Source organism: Phascolarctos cinereus, unplaced genomic scaffold (genome assembly GCF_003287225.1).
Source record: "Phascolarctos cinereus isolate Bilbo 61053 unplaced genomic scaffold, phaCin_HiC Scaffold_4;HRSCAF=312, whole genome shotgun sequence".
Lineage (NCBI taxonomy): Eukaryota > Metazoa > Chordata > Mammalia > Diprotodontia > Phascolarctidae > Phascolarctos > Phascolarctos cinereus.
Genome location: NW_027555847.1, coordinates 282605219 through 282625505, shown reverse-complemented (window position 1 = coordinate 282625505; position 20287 = coordinate 282605219). Strand labels below are relative to the sequence as shown.

General features: G+C 37.9%; 1 protein-coding gene across 6 annotated transcripts in view; it reads left to right on the top strand.

Annotated features, from left to right (window-relative positions):
* The first annotated feature begins 14044 nt into the window (after positions 1-14044).
* Positions 14045-20287, top strand: part of ZNF608 (zinc finger protein 608) — a 202337-nt gene continuing 196094 nt past the window's right edge. For 2 of the 6 annotated variants that reach the window (XM_021009705.2, XM_021009733.2), the window contains exons 1-2: positions 15315-16644; positions 17558-18646. In XM_021009705.2, coding sequence (XP_020865364.1) covers positions 17738-18646 — 909 coding nt within the window. In that variant the 5' untranslated portion in view covers positions 15315-16644; positions 17558-17737. Of the gene's footprint in view, positions 14299-15311; positions 16645-16696; positions 18647-20287 lie in introns of those variants that run through there. The other 4 variants (XM_021009710.2, XM_021009740.2, XM_021009747.2 and 1 more) reach the window with 4 other exon arrangements.

Here is a 20287-nt window from a genome sequence, read left to right as displayed (position 1 = left end):
CAGCAACAATTGCAAGAATTGTCAGTGGAACCACATGACCTGCTGGGAGAGACTCCTTTATCTGTTTATTTGATTGAGTTACCCTGAGAAGCAAGTAACATAACTTCAGTCCTTTACTCATTCACTTGGGACAAGTCTAGATTAATGAGGGAAGCTTATATGTATACTAGTCAAAATAAATTTTTGTCCAGTGTCGAGCTATTCATGTGGCCAAGTGCTCATACCTGAACAGTAGCGAACCTCTCTTTTTCTCCCTCTCCACCCTACCCATGAGCTTCTCAGGAAAATTTTTGTCTTGTGTCATGTCAAGTGTTGTTTGTAGATTCTACTACATTGGAAAATGTTTAAAAGGAAAGTGCAGCCTACCATAAAGACTGATTTAAAAAACTATAGCCAGAGGGTTTAGAATGCTGGGCAAGATTAATGAAGTTTCGTACTTGCAACAGTTCTCCTAGTTTTCTGTAATCTGATACTAAACTCTCCACCCCAGTAAGAAGAAATTTACTCCCACTTTAGACTTTCAGTGGAAGATAACGTTTTAGGAAGAAAGAAAAACCTATAAGATATTTTCTCGCTGTCATTTCAGCCCCAGATAGGTTGGGGTTACAGAGATACAGTCAGATGAGCAAAGAAGGGAAAACTTTTTCCTAGTTTGTTGAAATTTATGGCACTTTAAACTAATTAGAGACTAAATTTGTAACCGAAATATAATATCTTTGTTGTAAATTTCTAAATTATGTTTTAAAAATTTTTTTGCAAATGCTGGTGTATTTTATAAAGAATGTGAGCCTACCACTTTGGAATGAATCCAACAAAGCAGCGGGTTCTATAATTTGAGGTGTTGGCAGCTAATGGTCCTTGGGAAAATTGAGATTTTTATGAATGACTCCATTTGTGATTGCTAATTCAAATTTGATTTGACTTTGTCCTGAGACTACATTACAGAGTGATCTTATTTAAAGTGAGATGTGTTCTCCTATTAAGATAATTTTGATGTTTGACCTTTTGTAGGTAAATCAGAACTTAATGGAAAATGCACTTGATATTTGGTATTAAGGTGATATGCTTAGAAACTGAATGAATAAGAAATCAAGTGTACAATTATTATATAATGATTTTTAATGCAATTAGTATAGAATGCCAAATTAATAGATAGATGAAGAAATTTAATGCATAAGACGGACACGCGTTCAACCTAACTGATGTTATGTGACTGGCAAAAAAGTTTTGTGATGTGTTTTTAAAATCCATAAAATTCTTTGTCTTATTGTTGAGCTTCCAATTTTTTTTTATATGGTGATTTTTGGGAAATCATTCTTAAGAAATACTGTTAATTTGAAAATTGATACCCAGAAGGTAACACAATTGTATCATTAGAAAATTTACTCCTCTTTTGATAGAGAGTTACCATTATGGTTTAAAAACAACTGCCAAATATTCAATTCAGCATTTTTGTGGTTGTTCAGTCATTTCAGTAATTTTCAACTTCTTGTTACCTCATTTAGCAATTTCATGGCAAAGATACTGGTGTGGTTTGGCATTTCCTTCTCTAGCCCGTTTTACACATGAGGAACTAAGGCAAACAGGGTTAAGTGACTTCCCCATAGTCACACAGCTAGTAAGTGTCTGAAGGTGGATTTGAACTCAGGAAGATGAATCCTCCTGATTACCAGCCCAGTGTTCTATCCACTGCTCCACATAGCTACTTAATTGAGTATATTTTGTTTTAAAAGGAATAATAATGATGTAATAACTTAGAGTTTGGAAAGAACTACAGACATAAATATCTGAGAAGTTTTTTGGGACTTGCCAGATTTTCAGTTCAGTGGATCTTCAGCCTTAATAAGATCATAAATCATATTAACTCTGTGGGAGAAGTTGCTGAAAATATGTTGTGAAGTTCTAAAATAATGAAGTTTAATGAGAAATCAGGATTTCTAGTAGCTAAAGTAAAGGAGTAAGAGAAATTATTATTTTGCTATTAAATTGATAACTAATTATGAAATTAGGCTTCAGGCTTTTCTCCTTTTATTTCCTTTTTTAAGGCCCAGTCCATGTGAAAAATCAATCTCTGAAGAACATGGCTGATTAATGAGATTTCCCTAACCCTCAGGGAACATGCTTCTCAATCTTGGGCTGGACCTCACCCAACTAGAAGACCTTGCTTATGTTTAGAGCATAAACAAAATCCAGTCTGGGCAAGTTCTTGCCCCAAAGAGAACAGCCCCTATCCTTGTTACCCCTCCATTAGAATTTAGGGTGAATCAGCTCGTGAAAGAGAAACCCAACTAGAGAGGTTTGGATGGAGATGGATGATTTTGTCCAGATTGCTGAAGGCAGCTGAATTTCATGATCAAGTCACATTCTTACCAGGAGGAACTTGAGACTTCTAGCCTCCTTCCTAATTAAATGTTCACCAGTCAGCGTTGATTTTCACTTGTCAGGGGCATTTTCCTTCAAAAAATGTTTAAGGCATTCAGGCTTTCCATTTTTTGTCTTTGTTTTTTTCTGAAAGAAATAACTAACAATCTATTGCTTATTACCTAGCCTAATTCATAAATTGCTTATAATTACCAAGGAACTTTGTCTCTCAGGTTTTTCATTTGTCACAGAGGCTTATCAGTTTATCTGGTAAAGAACGATTTTTATCTGATAGATTGTTTAGACATTGCTTATGAAAATTATGAAAGTGTGCCTGGAATAGTATTATTAAAGTTACTTCTTGAGCCAACTTATTGTTGGCAGATTCCGGATTCAAACACTTTATTTTACTTTAAGGGTTAATATGCAATACTTTTAGATATGGTTATCTGTCAGTCTGCTTAGAGTAGCCAGTATTTTTCTGGGTTTTGAGTACACTATCATGTATTTATTGTACGTACTGATAGAATGTAATTATTTGCTTAATTTCTTATGATTGATTTCTGCTCCAAGATAGATTTAAACTAGAAGGATAAATAATATAAGGTTTATATGTGTTTATTGTTTACTGTCACTGCAGCAGCTTGAGAAAAATTAACAATAGCTGTCTGGTATTAGTGATTTGATTTAAAACCTTTTGGGAACTGTAATTTGATGATATTGTTCTAATTTTGATTTCAGGTATGATCATCTGAATTGACATTGAGTCAATAAACTACCATATAAGTGCCAAGTGCTGCTCAAAAGGAATGCAGTCTAAGAATTATGTCTATCCTTGGGAGGGTCGTAGGGATGACCTTGCAAATGCAAAGCTAGGATCTACTTGATTTCTTGACTATTTCTCCATTGTGCTATTTCCTTTCTGAACAGGAAATTTTCCCACCTGGTTAGTTCTGAGCCTGGACATAATACCATGTGGATAATGTGAAACTTTGCTGTATGATTGACTGTTCCAAAATAAAGGCTAACTAGGACTCTTACCTGGAATCAAACTTAGTTAAGGAAGCTTTATGCTTAGGTCATTCTGTGCCCTTGGCAGAACAGTCCTGATATTGTTACAACCATATTGCCCCTTCTTCCTTTCACAGCGAACCTCATTAAGAAGCGTAGGTGAATTGTAGGAGTACACACACACACACACACACACACGCTCAAACACATATACACATACATACATACATACAAATATATGAATCCTATTGTTGCAATACTAAATATCTCTGAATTACTATTATAGGACACAAGTATAAAAGGTTTTACTGTTTTTTAATTTTATTATTCTGAATTTGTGGTCACTAATAGTTATATACTCACGTATAAGATTAGGTCCTTAAATATTTCATTTTATCTGAATGATTTGAGGATAACATATCCTCAAACAGAGGATTAGACAATTATGATAAAAATGTGATGTGGTAAAGGTGTAAAAATTTTAAGTATTAGTAGAGTAGTAAACTTCACTCTGAGAAATACAAGAAGATTACATTGTTTTCTCTAAGACATAATATATGTCCATACATGTATATATCTAATGCATACATGAAACTTTTAAATGTTTCTATTAAGAACAATGATAAAAGGACAAGTATAAGGTTATCTTCATAAAATTTGAACTGTTTTCCACCACATGAACCAGTTACTGGAAAATCAAATTTAAGAGAACATCCTTCCATAATTGCCTTGGTAATGAAGCCTATTGTAGACTTTTCACATACTGCTGAACGAAAATGAAAAAAAAAATTAAACTGTGTTGACTGGATTCACTATAAATTATCTATGTTACACAATCTCAAATGCGCCCTTACTGTCACCACAGCAACTTTTCCAAACTTCTTCATCCCTCCTCAAATTTCCCACAGCTTTCCCTTACCCTCCACTCTCTCAGTCAAGAATCTTGTCTCATATTTCACTCAAAAAAAAAAGAGGTCATTTGCAGTGAGCTCCTTATTCTCCCCTGTTGTCCATCTTATATCACTCATTTACTTTGTACAACTTTCTCTTCCTTCACTCCTGTTTCACATGATGAGGTAGCCTTTCTTACAAAAGCAAATTTTCTAAGTACAAGTGACTCCATTCTATCCTGTCTTTTCTAGCAGAATCTCCCTCTAACATTACTACCTCTCTCACTAATCTTTACTTTCTCCTTGTCTATTGACCACTTAACTCTTGCCTAAAAATATTCCCATTTTTACTTCATCCTCACTTCATCCATCAGTCCCACTAACTATAGTCCTATATCTCTCCTCAATTTTGTAACAATTTCTTGAGTAGGCTGTCTATAATACAGATCTCCACTTCCTCTCCTTCTCTTCTTAACTTTTTTTCAGTCTGACTTCTAACTTCATCATTCAACTAAAACTAGTCTCTCCAAAATTGCTACTGATCTTTTAATTATAAATCTTGTCTTTTATCAATCATTATCATTCCTGACCTGTCTGTATCCTTTAATACTGTCAACAATCATCCTTTTCTCCCTTGCATTCTCTTCTCTCCAGGTTTTTGTGACACTGCTCTATCCTGCTTCTCTTATATGTCTGACTTCTCCTGTCTCCTTTGCTAGATCATCATCTAGGGCATATCCTCTATCCATAGACATCTCTTAAGGGTCTGAATTAGGCCCTCTTTTCTATTGCCCTTGGTGATCTCATTAGTTCCCATAGTTGTGAGTACGATATGTATGCAGATGACTCTAAATCTTACTTGTCCAGACCTAACCTTTCTCCTAATTTCTAGTATTGAATCTTAAGGTGGTTATTAGAGATCTATAATTGGATGTGCCATATTTATTTTAAATTCAACTTGTTCAAAACTGAACCCATTATCTTTTCTATATCTCCTAAACCTTCTCCTCTTCCTAATTTCCCTATTACTGTCAAGGGTACTATCATTCTCTCAGTCATTCAGGCTGGTAACCTAGGTATCACTCTCAACTCCTCATTCTCATTGCTCTGTTCTTTGGTTGGTCTACCTACTTTCAAGGTTCTCTCCATTCCAGTCTATCCTCCACTCAGGTATCAATCTGATCTTCTTAAAGAGCAAGTCATGTCACCTCCTTGTTTAATAAACTACCATGGCTCCCTATTGCCTCAAGAATAAAATACAAAATATTTTGCTTGGCTTTTGAAGCTTTTCATAACCTGGCCCTTTCCTAGCTTTTCAATTTTCATACATATTACACCATCACTTCACACTACCTCCTCCCTCCCCATTCTGAAATCCAATTACATTAGCCTCTTTGATTTTCCTAGTACAAAACAGTACATCTCTCAACTCTGGATTTTTCATTGGCTGTCTCTCATGCCTTGAATGTTCTTCTTCCTCATCTCTGACTCTGACATCCCTAGCTTTCTTTCAAGTCTCAGCTGATGTTCCACCTCCTGCAAGAAATCTTTCTTGGTATTCCTTGATCTTAATATCTCCTCTCTGAGATTGCCCCCAATTTATCTTGTATATATAGTATTTTTCTTGTTTTACATTATGATTTGCATCTTGTCTCCTTTGTTAGTCTATGAGTTCCTGGAGACCAAGGACTGTGCTTTTTATTTTCTTTATATATCCAGCACTTAACACAGGGCCCGATGAATAGTAGGAGCTTAATATATGTCAGTAGATTGATTGATATCAGCCAGTATGGTACTTTATCCAACTATGTCTTTATTTGTTTCACTATGTATGTACATATGTGAAAATATAAACATAATTTGTTCTTATAATGACCATTTCTGGTAAATAGAGCAGGTATTATAATCATTTTGCAGATATAGAAATGAGGCTTTTGGACATAGTGAAATCTTTTTTTAATAATATTTCACTTTTCCCCCAATTATATATTAAAACAATTTTTTAAACTTTTAAGGTTTTGAGTTCCAAATCCTATTTCTCTTTCTCTCCCTCCTCTCTCCCTTCTCTGAGATGGTAAGCAATCAAAACAGGTTTTACAGTGAAATCATGTAAAACATTTCCATATTATTCATTTTGTACAAGAAGCCTTAAATAAAAAAAAAGTTGAAAAATATTATGTTTCACTCTGTATTCAGATAGCATCAGTTCTTTCTCTGAAGGTGGATAGTATGTTTCATCATGAGTCCTTTGGAATTGTTTTGGATCATTATATTGCCGAGAATAACTAAGTCATTCACAGTTCTTCATCATACAACATTGCAGTTGGTGTATGCAATGTTCTCTTGGTTCAACTCACTTCACTTTGCATCAGTTCATGTAAGTCCTTCCAGGTTTTTCTAAAAGCAACCTGCTTGTCATTTCTTATAGCATAATAATATCCCTTCACAGTCATATACCACAGGTCGTTTAGCCATTACACAATTGATGGGCATCCCTTTGATTTTCAATTCTTAGCCACCACAAAAAGTGCTACTATAAATGTTTTTGTACAAATACGTCCTCCCTCTGCCCCCTTTTTAAAAAAATTTCTTTGGGATAGAGACCTAGTAATGGTATTACTGGGTCAAAGGATAGGCACAGTTTTATGGCCTTTGGGACATTGTTCTAAATTGCTCTCCAGAATGGTTGGATCAGTTTACAACTCCACCAACATTAGGGTCCAAGTTTTCCGATATCCCCTCCAATATTTATTATTTTCCTTTTTTGTCATATTAGCCAATCTGATACCTGTGAGGTGTGCCTTAGAGTTGTTTTAATTTGCATTTCTCTACCAATAGTGATTTAGAACATTTTTTCATATGACTATAGATAGCTTTGAGTTCTTTGCCTGAAAACTACCTGTTTATTTCTTTTGATCACTTATCAATTGGGGAATGACATGTATTCTTATAAATTTGACTTGGTTCTCTATATATTTGAGAAATCAGGCCTTTGACATAGTGAAATCTTAGAGAATGAGTCTTAACACAGTTCACCATAAAAGCAAAGCTGTATACGCCCTATTGCCTTCTTCTGTTCAGATATCAGGAGAAACTGTTGAGGAAATAAATAATGTTGGTGAGAAGTGAAACATTTGTTAAAAAAACATAAAATGAGCATAGCCTCCGAGTTTTAAGTGGCTAAAAGCAAGAGTTATTAATATTTTTCTTTCTATTTACTATTCTGATTGAACTTTTTGTTTTTTTTGCATATTCCTCTGTTGAGCTATACAATATCTTCCTAATTTTGTTGCTGTTAAGTCATTTCAGTCACATCCAATTCTCTATGACTCCATTTGGTGCTTTTTTGGCAAAGATACTGAAGTGGTTTGGTATTTCCTTCTCCCGCTCATTTTACAGATGAGGAACTGAGGCAAACAGAGTGAAGTGACTTGCTCAGGTCACCTAGCTAGTGTCTGAGGCTGGATTTGAACTCAAGGTCTACTGACTTCAGGGCCAGCATTCTATCCACTTTGCGATTTAGCTGCTCCCAGTTTTTTAGTGGTATACTAATCCCCCTAAACTTCAGAGATTCTAGATTTTATTTAGGTTTCTCTTTATGTGAATCTTCAATTTCTAATCTATACAGAATCCATTCATTATAGTGCTATGCTTTTGTCTATACTGACTAATTTATCTAAAACAAATTCTGCTATTTACAATACACTGATCAAAGCTCTGAAGTATACAAAGCAGATACCATCTCTGCTTGCTGAGGGAAACTTACAACCTATTTGGGGAGACAACAGGAGAAACTAGAGTACAGTTTATGACAATATATTATTCAGTGCTAGATTTCATGCTAAAACTTTACGTGATATAAAAACTTAAAGAACCTTAAGATTGGGGCAGCTAGGTGGCACAGTGGTTAGAGCACCGGCCCTGAAGTTAGGAGGACCTGAGTTCAAATCCAGCCTCAGACCAAACAGTTGACACTTACTAGCTGTGTGACCCTGGGCAAGTCACTTAATCCCAATTGCCTACAAAAACAAAAAGAAACCTTAAGATCCTAAGAACCTTAAGATTCCCTTGCCAGGGAAGCACCATGGAGAAGTTAGGTCTTAAATAAAGTACAAGATTTATATTGACAAAAAAAAGTGAAAGATGTGGAGAGCTTCATATGAAAAAAAGTATGGAAATGGGTCTAAGCATAGAGAACGATATTAGAATATAAAGCCAGAAGAGGTCAAAGACAAAGGCATCTATATATCTACCTTATCTTCAATCTCTCCCTGTCTACTGGCTCCTTCCTTGCTGTCTAAAAATATGCCCATATCTCCCTCTTCCTCAAAAACCTCTCACTTGATCCTCTCATCCCTTCTAATTATCATCCTATATCTTTTCTTCCCATTTTGGCCAACTTTATTGAAAAGGTCATCTATAATAGGTATGTCCACTTTCTCTCCTTTCACTTACTTTTTAACCTCTTACAATCCAGCTTCTGACTTCATCATTTATTTGAAACTACTCATTCCGAAGTTCCCAATGATTTCTTAACTGCCAAAGCCAATGGTCTCTTCTCAGTCCCCATCCTCTTAACCACTACAACATTTGATGTTGTCAATAGTGTTCTTCTCTTTAATACTTTCTTCTAAGTTTTTGAGACACTACTCTCTTCTGTTTCTCCTCCTACCTATCTGACTTTATCAGTCTCCTTTGCTGGATCTCATTCCAGGTCCAGGTCATGACCACTTACTGTGAATGTTTCCCAGAGCTCTATCCTAGATCCTCTTGTCTTTTCCTTCTATACTATTTTACTTGATTATCTTATCTGCCATTTAATTATCATCTCTACGCTGATGATTCTCAAATCTACCTCTCCTCCCCTAACTTCTCCGCTAACTCCCAATGTTGCATCTCCAACTGCCTTCCAGCCATCTTGTTCTGGATATCCAGTAGACATCTTGAACTCAACATGTTGAAATCAAAACTCATTATTTCCCTCCCTAAACCCTTACCACCTCCTATTTCCCCATCCTCCTCCTAGTCCATTAGGCTTGCAACTTAGGTGTCCTTGATTCCTCATTATCTCTCACCATTTCATATCCAATCTGTTGCCAATGCCTATCGATTTCACCTTTGCAACATCTCTTGAATGTGCTCCCTTCTCTCCTCTGGTCCTGCCACCTCCCTGGGGCAGGCCCTTATCACCTGACATGAGGACTATTGCAGTAGCCTGCAGGTGGATCTATCTGCCTCAGTTCTTTCCCCACTCCAATCCATCTTCCATTCAGCCACTGAAATGATTTTACTAAAGAGCAGGTCCAACTATATCTCTCTCCTTCTGCATAAACTCCTGTGGTACCCATTACCTCCAGTATCAAATAGAAAATCCTTTGTTTGGCCTTCAAAGTCCTTCATAACCTATCCCCTTCTAGTCTTCTTAGATGGTACTCCCTGCAACATGCTCTTCAATTCTTTGACACTGGCCTCCTGGCTGTTCCACTCCGTCTTCACTCCACTCCATTTTGTCTGGCTGTCCTCTATGCCTAGAATTCTTTTTCTCATCTAAAATTCTATGTTTTATGAAAGCTTTTCCCAATCTTGGTTAATTCTAGTGCTTTTCCTCCTTTATGACCTATTTTTCCTGTATATAGCTTGATTGCACACATTTGTTTGCTTGTTGCCTCCCCCCCCCCCATTTAATTGTGAGGGCAGGGACTGTCTTTTCTTTTCATATCCACAGAGCTTGGTAAGTGTCTGGAACATAGTAGGTGCTTAATAAATATGTACTGATTCACACATTTCTGGAACCAGCTCAGTGTTTGGGAGGCTCCAAAAGAAAGAGCAATAGAAGTATTAGGCTTCCTACCAAATTGAAGGTCTACAGACCCACTGTGCTGACCTCATTTTTGTATACCTGTGAAACCTGGACAGTATACCAGGGTCATGACAGGAAACTCAATCACTTCCATTCCAATTATCTTAGGACACCTGAAAATTACTTGGCAAGATAAGGTACTGGACACTGAGGTCCCTTCTCCTTTCTTTTGGTACTGTTCAGACAATTCATTCCCAGAAATATTTAGGGGGACCAAAGGGTGGTATTGTTGGGATGCACCTTCATTTCAACAATATGGGGAAGTGAAACTGCCACTATATAAATGAATGTGTATTTACCTTGAAGAAAGAGACTTCTCTAGCTGACTTGATGGTATCCTAAATTCCTAGATTCATCACCACCTGCAAGGTGAGAAATAATCCTCATCCAATTACTTTAAAAAAGAACGGTGCAGGGGGCAGCTAGGTGGCACAAGGGATAGAGCACCAGCCCTTGGAGTCAGACGCTGAGTTCAAATCCAGCCTCAGACATATAACACTAGCTGTGTGACTCTGGGCAAGTCACTTAATCCCAATTGCCTCACCAAAAAATTAAATAAATAAATAAAAGAAAAAGAACAAGAACGGTGTAGACCCTCAGCAGAAGCCTTTAAGGACACAAGTATTTAGCACTATTTCTCTAATGGTGCTCCTAGGAAGGAGGTGGTAGCCAGGGAGACACTGAATGGGTACAGGGTAAGTTCTGCAATTAACACTGTTATGGGATAAATTGTGTGCAAGAAGGTCATGACCTTTTAGCTACCTTACTACAGAGGAACCTGACTTGTAATGAGGAATTGGTGACTGCCAGAGGTGACATTATATTGCTGCAGCCCTGATATTCTGGTTCTGTGTTTGTTTTGCATTGCCTTATACTGGGAGACACTGTGAATTGCAAATATTTGGTACCCTCATCGACCAGATTATTGAGATCTTGGACACAGTCATTCCAAAATGGAAAGGTGAAGCCTTGGATTGCTGGTCTCTTCCATATTTGGCTATTCCTTAGGGGGAATAGAGAAGAAGGAGGGGGAAAGAGTGAACATTATATTCTTTGGTTATTTATTTTGTTTTTGCTATCTTTTAATTTATTTTTTTCCCCAGCACAGTCCAGTCATCATTCTTGCATTCTGGAGGTTATTCAGTAACATTCCTAAAGCCATTTAAATAGTAGAAGGTCCTCTACAATGCTGTTAGGATCTTGCCAATAAGGGTTGGAATATGATAGGCAAGGGATTTCTCTCCTTTCTGTCCATCCCACCTCCCTTCTCTGCATCATGTACATTAGGCTAAATTTTTGCTATTTCCCTAAAAGCCAAGGAAGTTGTTTCAAAGATTTGATTGACCCAGGGAACTAAGCTGTTGATGCAACTTCTTGATGCAGGCAGGCTGTATTGCCATCATTTCCTGATTATTTACAAGTATAAAAAAACCCAACCAAACAAACAACAACAACAAAAACTGTCCATGTGAAATGTGACCAGTGCTTGAGCCAAGTGCTATATATTGTTGAACATCTTTCTGTTCTATGCCTAAGTAAACTTTCCTTTTTGCTAATTGTTAAACGATCTATTAGTATCTCATTTCCTTCTTTCATCGGCCCTAAACTTCTACTTGCCTGAGTTAGGTCCTGAACGTGACATAGCTGAAAGTTTATCACTTTGTGTTGTTTTTTCTTCCTTCCTTCTGGAAGAGGACCATGACATCAGGAAGGTGACGCCATGACTTGCAAGTGAATTGGATTTAAGTGACGGAGGGCTGTGCAAGGTCACCAGCCTCACTTTCTTCTCTGGAGCCACTTGGGTCCAGTGGCAAGATATAGATCAGGACGATTGGAGATATCCCCCAATCACTTTGTAGCTTATCTGATGATTAGTCTTCTGATCTTAGTCAGGTGCTTTCTGGGATGACAGATATGAGGTTCATTACTGAACTACACTTGAAGCCTTTCTAGTTTTATAAAAACCTGTCATACTTGCCGTCTGCTGATGCAGGGTTATGATGAAGCATCAGATAACTGAGAATCATGACAAGGCATCAAAGATGGATTTTAGTGGTAGTCCTATAATATAAACAAGAAATTACAGTTAACATTGACAATTTTCATGAAATCGATCAAAAGTCAAATGTGATACTGACAATACTTACCTAAAATGGGAAAATATCCTTATCTGATTCAGTTTTATTATTTGACATTTATCTCTTAACATATTTGGCAAAAACTAATTCACCTAAAGTCAAAGTTTTATTCATTAAGTCAACACTCATCAAATGCTGTTCATTCGAAAAACACTTTCCTGTATGATTAGGCTGTTATTTTTGTGGAGAGATTTCAAGTTCAGCAAAGTAGCAGCTTATATATTATTGGCATTCAAGAAATGTTTTTGCTTTGTCTAATTGGATTAAATGATATTTTGGCGCGATGCTCTCAAGATTCTCACCACCCTAAAACAATGGAAAATCAAGAAAAATTAAGATAAATTTTAAAAAGACCCAGACTAGCAAAATCTTTTTTCTTTTAATGTATTTGCTATTACCATACATTAGTAAAACTCTAATATCCCTTAACCTTAAAGAGTCATATTAACTCAGGTATTGGTATTTGTCTTGCATTATTAAGTATAGGTGATGCAGTAGACAAAGTGCCAGAACTGGAGGCAGGGACAGGAGTTCAATTCTTGCCTCAGATACTATTAGTTGAGTGACTTTGGGAAAATTACTTTTTATGCCTCAGTTTCTTTATCTGTAAAATGAGAATAATAGCACCTACCTCCTAGGGTTGTTGTGAGGATCAATGAAATATTTTTAACATGCTTTGCTAACCAGTAAAATACTTTATAAATGTTGGCTATAATAATTTTTAAACTCTTCTATGATACTTTTAAAGGTGATGCATTTTCTGTTGATATCAAATCAGAATATCAAACAGCATCAAGTACCATCCCAATGGAAGGGCAAGAGGGTTGAGGATTTGAAGAGGACTGGAAACTCTTCTTAATTTAACAACATAGGACTGTGGGGCATTTAAGGCAGCCTACAGATTAATTTTTTAAAAAATCTACATGTACTTTCACGAAAAATGAAGCTAGTTAAAGATGGGAATATGTCAAGAATCTTTTTTTCTTAAAGGATGCACAGAGCCAGGAGGAAAAAAGTTGTTTCTGATTTCTGTGAATTCATGTAGTAGTGGTTATATGGTTACATGGTTGCCTGCCTTCACACTTCAGTGCCTGCAGATTTGGAGTCTGGAAACAAAAGGGTTTCCACTACTTTTATTCTCAATCCGATTTTTTTCTTATTTAACCATCGAATAAACAGAGACACAAGAAGACATTTGTAGAAAAGGCTCTGTGCTTGGAAAGAATGTTTGAAAACAACTAAATCTGAGAGTCAAGGCAGCAATGGTTGTTTCAAAGATAAAGGCAGCAAAACGTGTGTTCCTAGCTCCTTACTGATCAAGTCACTGGTTTTCCGGTCACTGGATACGAGTATTTTTTCTTCTAATATGACACAATCGCACATTTACCAACACCTTCTGTTCCCAGTGTTTAAGATTTGTTATAAATAAATAAAATGTTGAGTGGATGATGCAGTAATTGAAATGGCAGCATGATTTTATTTTATTGCAGGTTTCTCAACCCCTATCTAGTGTACTGATACTTGCAAAATAAACGCTTTTTTTCCTAGACACCCCTCCTACTTCCTTTCCCTCTCCCTTTCTCTCTACTTCTCCCCCACCCCCAAGTGTTTTTGTATGTGTGTGTATCTCAACCCTCTACAGTAGCCAAGAGAAAGCATCTAGCCAGTCATAGGGCTCGGTTTCATAAAAGCTGGATTCTGATTGGCCAAATGAGAAAGAGAATTGGGAACAAAGAAAAGCCCCTTTCAGGTATACAGCGAGCTTCTTTTTGCTCTACTCTCCTCCCTCTGTGTATATGTATGTTCGTTCAGTTCTGATTTCAATTTTGCAGTATAGGCTTGTTGTATATTGGTGCACAGGGGGCTTTTTGTTTCTGTTTTTATTTTTTTTAACTTTAAAAAAAGGAAGGTTTGTGACACTTGATGGTCCGTCTTAATAAATTTATTGAAGAGATAATAATTTTAAAAATAAAGCGGCTGCAACAAAACATATTCAATGCAGGTAGAAGGAAAAGGTCAACTCGATCCAATACAGACCGTAAGTACGGTTTAATGGTGTGTATATAGCACGTAGAGGGGATTTCATGCAGGGGAATGTACGAGTTTTATGCGTTGCCATTACAGTGTTTTGCTCGAATTAAAAAACAAAACAAAACAAAACACGAAAGGATTAGCTTTATTAAACAGAGGGTAAAGCCTCTTCACACAAATTAGGCTTGATCGGGAGTGGGAGGGGGGAGGGAAGTATTTAAAGTATATTACCTTTTGAGGGTTTTTTTTTTTTTACTAACCAGGAGAATAAAAGTGACACAATTACATACCAGTCTGCATAGTCTCCATTCTCCTACCCCACCCAACCGCCTGCACTTACATACAGAAACAAGCAGCTCCCACGAAGAAAGATCCTGGGAGCTATAGAAGTGATTACACGGGAACGAACTGATTTTTGTCCCCTGTCACTTAATAAGGGCCGAATATTTGATATTGTACTAGGGAAAACACTCATTACTAGTAATGGTTATTATTACCATTTTTCCACCTCTTTCCAAAAAGCCAAGAGCAACCCACCATTAAACAACAAAAACCCAACCCAAATAAATCCACTAACAGCCACGATGATGTGTTTATGGCAGAAGTTAGTCTGGAAGCTAGCAAATGTTTTGCTTTATTACCCATTTCTTCCCCATATCTTCCCCCTATCTTCCCTTTCCCCCTTCCTGTTTCCGCTACCCACCCCCACCCCTTCTTAAACTACTACAAATTGGAGATAACTTGAGGAAAGGTTTATAACGTGTTTCTTTAAAACATATGCTTTGCCTTCGTGTTCAGTACATTTCACTCATTCCTAACTTCAGGGATCTTGTTCTCAGAGAAATGTTTCACATTCATAACTTGTAGCTGTGCCAACAGTGGAAGGAGGAGGAGGGTAGAAAGGAGGAATGGAAGACGAGAGTGGGGGGAGGGGGAGGAGTGGAGAGGGAGGGAACAGACTTTAAGATTTTTTTTAAAAGCCAGATCAGTATTTTCTGGATACGCTTGTCACCCATTTTTGTTCTCACGACAACCAATTGAGCTCTTGATCCTCATGTGATGTGAAAGGCTTGAACTGTAACAAAATCGTTCCTTTTAGATGGTTGGTTGTTGCTAACTCGCCCATCCCCCCACCGACATTTCCTGCAGACCAACTCTTTACCTTCAATCCATCAACAATTCATTACAGCTTTTAGGTTCCAAACGCCAGCTAATTAAAAATACCAAGCCAACCTCCAAGACCAGCAGACTAATGCGGTAGGGGGTGGGGTGGAGGAGCGGAGGGAGAGAAAAAAATAAATAAAGGGGAGATGCGCCATTTGCTGCAACCAGAAAAAACCGTCCTGAAAAAGGTCGCGTTTTTCTTTTTGGACTCTAATTACCGAGTTACCACATGACCGACTGGCATGAATGACAGTGGAATTTTCCTTCTCTTGGACATCACTTGGAAATTTTTTTTCCCCCTTTATGTTGTTAAACATAAAACGGAAAAAGACCAAGCCCCCTTCTGAACAAATGTTTTTGTAAGTGATTTATCAGATCACTGAATCATTCACCTAGACCCTTTTTTCTCTTCTCTTCTCCAAACACCCCTCCTCCAACCCATCCCTTCTTCCTCCCTCACCCCGCAAAGCCCCCCACCTCCTCCCCCTCACCCCACCCGCTCCTCAAGCCCTTGTCTCAAGTTAGTTCAAGAAACAAATCTGTCAGGACGGGCGAAAAAAAAATGCCACTTCCCGACTAACAGGAAAAATCCAGCCCAGATTTTCAGTGCTTTCTTTCTTCTTTCCTTTCACTAATTTGTCCTGATGTTAGCACATTCTTTCTTGTTATGAACTGGACGCCTGTAGGTTGGTTACACGGGATCATTACTTACTGATCACGATGACTCAAGGCTGGAATTGAAGACGGAATGTTAAGTTGGGAAAACTTTTTAAAGCCATTTTTTGGCTATCATTCTTGATGCTTGTTAAGAGGGAAAAAACACCCTTGGTGCTTCTGTTCTGAATGTGAAACATTATCTTCCAGCTGTACAGTAACATATTTTTTGAGGAGAAAAGGACTCCTTATGCGTTTGCCAAAGGGGAGGGGAAGGAATGGGGAGAGAGAGAGAGAGAGAGAGAGAGAGAGAGAGAGAGAGAGAGAGAGTGTGTGTGTGTGTGTGTGTGTGCTCTGTGTGTGTGTGCTGGGGGGATAATGTTATCGAGTGATTATTCTGACTGAGATGTGTTACTTGGTTTCTGCTTCTTGATCATTTGATGTTTAAGTAAAATGAGGCACAGGGTTGTTGCTGAGTCGAGTGGGAACAGCATTGTGATTTGCTGGCCTAATTAAAAATGATAAAGGATTAAAGGTAAGCAATATGTGTGTGTATGTATATCTATCTATCTATATATAATATTTGACAATCAACTGTTTAAAAAAAGGGAAAGATCCCTTTAAAAACCATTTTAACTGATCTTTGTCAAACACACACTCATTTGCGGTCACTGAGGCCACCTTGGTGTAGATCACTTAAAGTGTATGTCTTAATCAGTTTCCTATACAGTCAGTAATACTATATTTAACCGACTGAGCAATTCTGTGACCTAGGAGGAGTACTTGAGGCTTATTTTAGATGTTACATTTTCTAAGGGACACCCATTCTTTGTTTCAGCAATTTTCATTCCTGAGGGCTAGCACACGGGCACACACACAACACAAAGGAGGTGTGAGATGTTTGTATAGGAGTTGTTGGTTCTTTTTTTTGTTATTGAATTTTTAAAAAAGCAGATTGCCTAGGTTTTTTTCTTTTTTTGTTTTGTTTTTGGTGAATATTCAAAATTGGGGAAAATTTGGAAAGAGTAATGGGACCATCCTGAAAATGAATTTTAAAACTTAAAGGGTCATATCTTTTAAAACTAAAATTGAAGAAATTCAGGAAGGGTTAGGACTGTTATTTTCTTCCCTTCTTTCTCCCTGTTATTTTAGGTATCATACAGACCCAAATTCATTTTTTTTGTGTGTGTGGTTGTTCTTAGCTTTCTGGATATGAATCAGATTATTAAATTATTTTTAAAATATATTTTTTTATCTTGGGTATATTTTCCTATTTGAAAAACGAAACCACAGAAACCTGCTTTGGACAGTGGAAACAGTACATAAGCCACCTTTATTCTATACCTTACCCTTCTATCCCTTACTTACTCCCTGACTCCCCAATATTAATTGTATTATATTCTGGTAACACCCAGACAAGAAATATTCGACTTTTCCCCCCCTCACAGGAAAAGATGAACCTGGACTGAAGGGTATAGACCCGGGACACATACCTGGGGCAGGAAAAAGAAGTGGAAGAGACGACTTTTTTTTTTCTTTAAGAAAAAGCCCGGTGGAGATAAACGAATGTCCCCTCATCACCAAAGGAAAGTTCATCGGATTTTCATTCTAGAAATCTTGTTTTCAGGATGTCAGTGAACATTTCCACTGCAGGAAAAGGTGTGGATCCAAACACAGTTGATACTTATGACAGTGGTGATGATTGGGAAATTGGGGTTGGGAATTTAATAATAGATTTGGACGCTGATTTGGAGAAGGACAGACAGAAATTTGAGATGAATAATTCCAATAACAGCACTAGCAGCAGCAGCTCCAAGGATTGTGGGAGTTTGGCTTCCAGTGGGGCTAATGCTACCACCGTCTTAGCTGATGGCCTAAAATTTGCTTCTGTTCATCCCTCTGCTCCCCAGGGGAATTCACACAAAGAGACCAGCAAATCAAAAGTGAAAAGGAGTAAAACTTCTAAGGATGCTAATAAATCTCTGCCTTCTGCTGCCTTGTATGGGATTCCTGAGATCAGCAGTGCTGGTAAGAGGCAGGAAGTCCAAGGGCGCCCTGGAGAGGCAACTGGCATGAATTCAGCACTGGGTCAAAGTGTGAGCAGCAGCAGCTGTGGCAACCCAAACAGCAATAATACCAATACCAGCACCAGCACCACTATTGCTGCCACAGGGGCAGCCTCTTGTGGGAAAAGTAAAGAGGAGAAAACAGGTAAAAGTCAGAGCAATAGAGGCTCCAAAAGGGATAAGGATGCAGGGAAATCCAGGAAAGACAAGCATGACCTGCTTCAGGGCCACACCAATGGCAGTGGTGGCCAGGCCCCCTCTGGGGGGCACCTGTATGGCTTTGGGGCCAAGGGCAATGATGGTGGGAGTCCCTACCCCTGTGGGGGCACTGGGAGTGTCACCTCCTCCACTGGAGGGGAAGTTAGCAAAAATGCCCCGGATTCAGGGCTCTTGGGGAACTCTATTTTGGTAAAGAAAGAAGAGGAGGAGGAGGAGAACCACAGGCGAATCAAGAAACTGAAAACAGAGAAGGTAGGACAAGTCACCTTCCTAGATCTTCACCTTGTGTACCTCTCTGTTTGTTTTTATGTGGGTATCTTTACCTATGTATACCATAAACTTAGACAGTTTGCCTTTTGGTTTTAGTGGTATTTGTATGGTATTATCATTTTCATTATTTAATAACTGAGTGAATTATTTTCTTGAGTTCTGTACAGCTGATGGTGTTATTATTGCTGTTGTGGCAGCAGTGATCACTTCATAGAGATGGAAGTATATGTGTGTGAGTATGTTGTGTGTTACAGATAGAGAGGGAGAGAGAAAGGGAGAGATAGAGAGAGGGGGACAGGGAAGGAGGAAGAGAGGGAGGGAAAGGAGAAAGAGTAAGGGAGAGGGAGGAAGGGAAAGGAAGGGAGGGGAGGGAGGGAGAGAGAGAAAGAGGAGGGACGGAAAGGAAAGGAAAGGAATGAAGAAGGGGGAGAGGGAGAGAGGGAGAGAGGAGGGAGAGAGGGAGAGAGGGAGAGAGGAGAGAGGAGAGAGAGAGAGAGAGAGAGAGAGAGAGAGAGAGAGAGAGAGAGAGAGTCAGTCAGTCAATAAGATTCCCTCAGAAGTAGAAGTTCATTTTCTGCTGCAGATGGGCATCTGGCCAGTTTGTAAGTTGGTGTGTGCTTTTTAATGGGACAGAAGGCTCATGAGCCCACTTAACTCTTTCCATTTAGTAGTATTGCTGTTGTTTCCTTGGGTTCAAGGGTCCTTCCCTTGGAAAGGTGTGTTAAGAATTCTAATTTGTATGCTTTCATGTTTTTTAACCCCCTCTAAAGAAATTTTGCTGTAAATTCAATAACACAGCACAGATTTATGTTAGAGATGTTCCTCTCATTAATGAACCAAATGCCATGTTTAGTGTACTGTTTCATAAAAGTAAATTAAATCCAGAATGAGGTTAAACAGGTGCTTGTATACTATGGTATCACCCTCACCAACATATTGTTTTTCTGTGTAAAACTCCCTAATGGGAGGGACACTTTTCCTCTTGATTGGTTTGTGACTACTTAGATTTCTACCATTTACCAGCTGAAGCTGAAATTGAAGAGATGAAATGAGACAGGGAGGTTGGGTGTTATGTTGTGTTCATGACATAGGAAAAATAACTAAGGTGATGTCTAACAGGAAAAAAAAAGGAAGTGGAATGTTGAGTTTGATCAGTCTGGATAAGTCACACATCACTTCCTTGACCGTTATGGTCTATTTTTATTTATTTCTCTTAATTCTGTAATTAGATTTTATAGATAAAGCCTTTAAAAAAGCCAAACTACTCCCTTTATTGTCTAGGAAATGAGGTCAGAGTCTCTTATCATATTGAATTCAGATTGGCTCTCTTGAAGAGCAGAAATTGCTCTGTCCAGAGGATAAAGGATTTTTCCACGTATTTAGTTGAGAGTAGAGGTGTGTGTGCTCATAGCTTATAATGAAATGTCAAAAGAATTCTATAGGTTGTGATTTGCAAAAACAAATCTACTATCCTGCTGTTGGCTTATGTCATGATTTCCTGGAGATGTTCTTAAAATTCCCTCTCCCATCTCTAATTTTCAGGGCCAGAACTGTGACAATGAAATTGTTTGTTAATTATTAATTTGCATAGTAACTTATAGATTTCTACTTAAGGTAGCATTT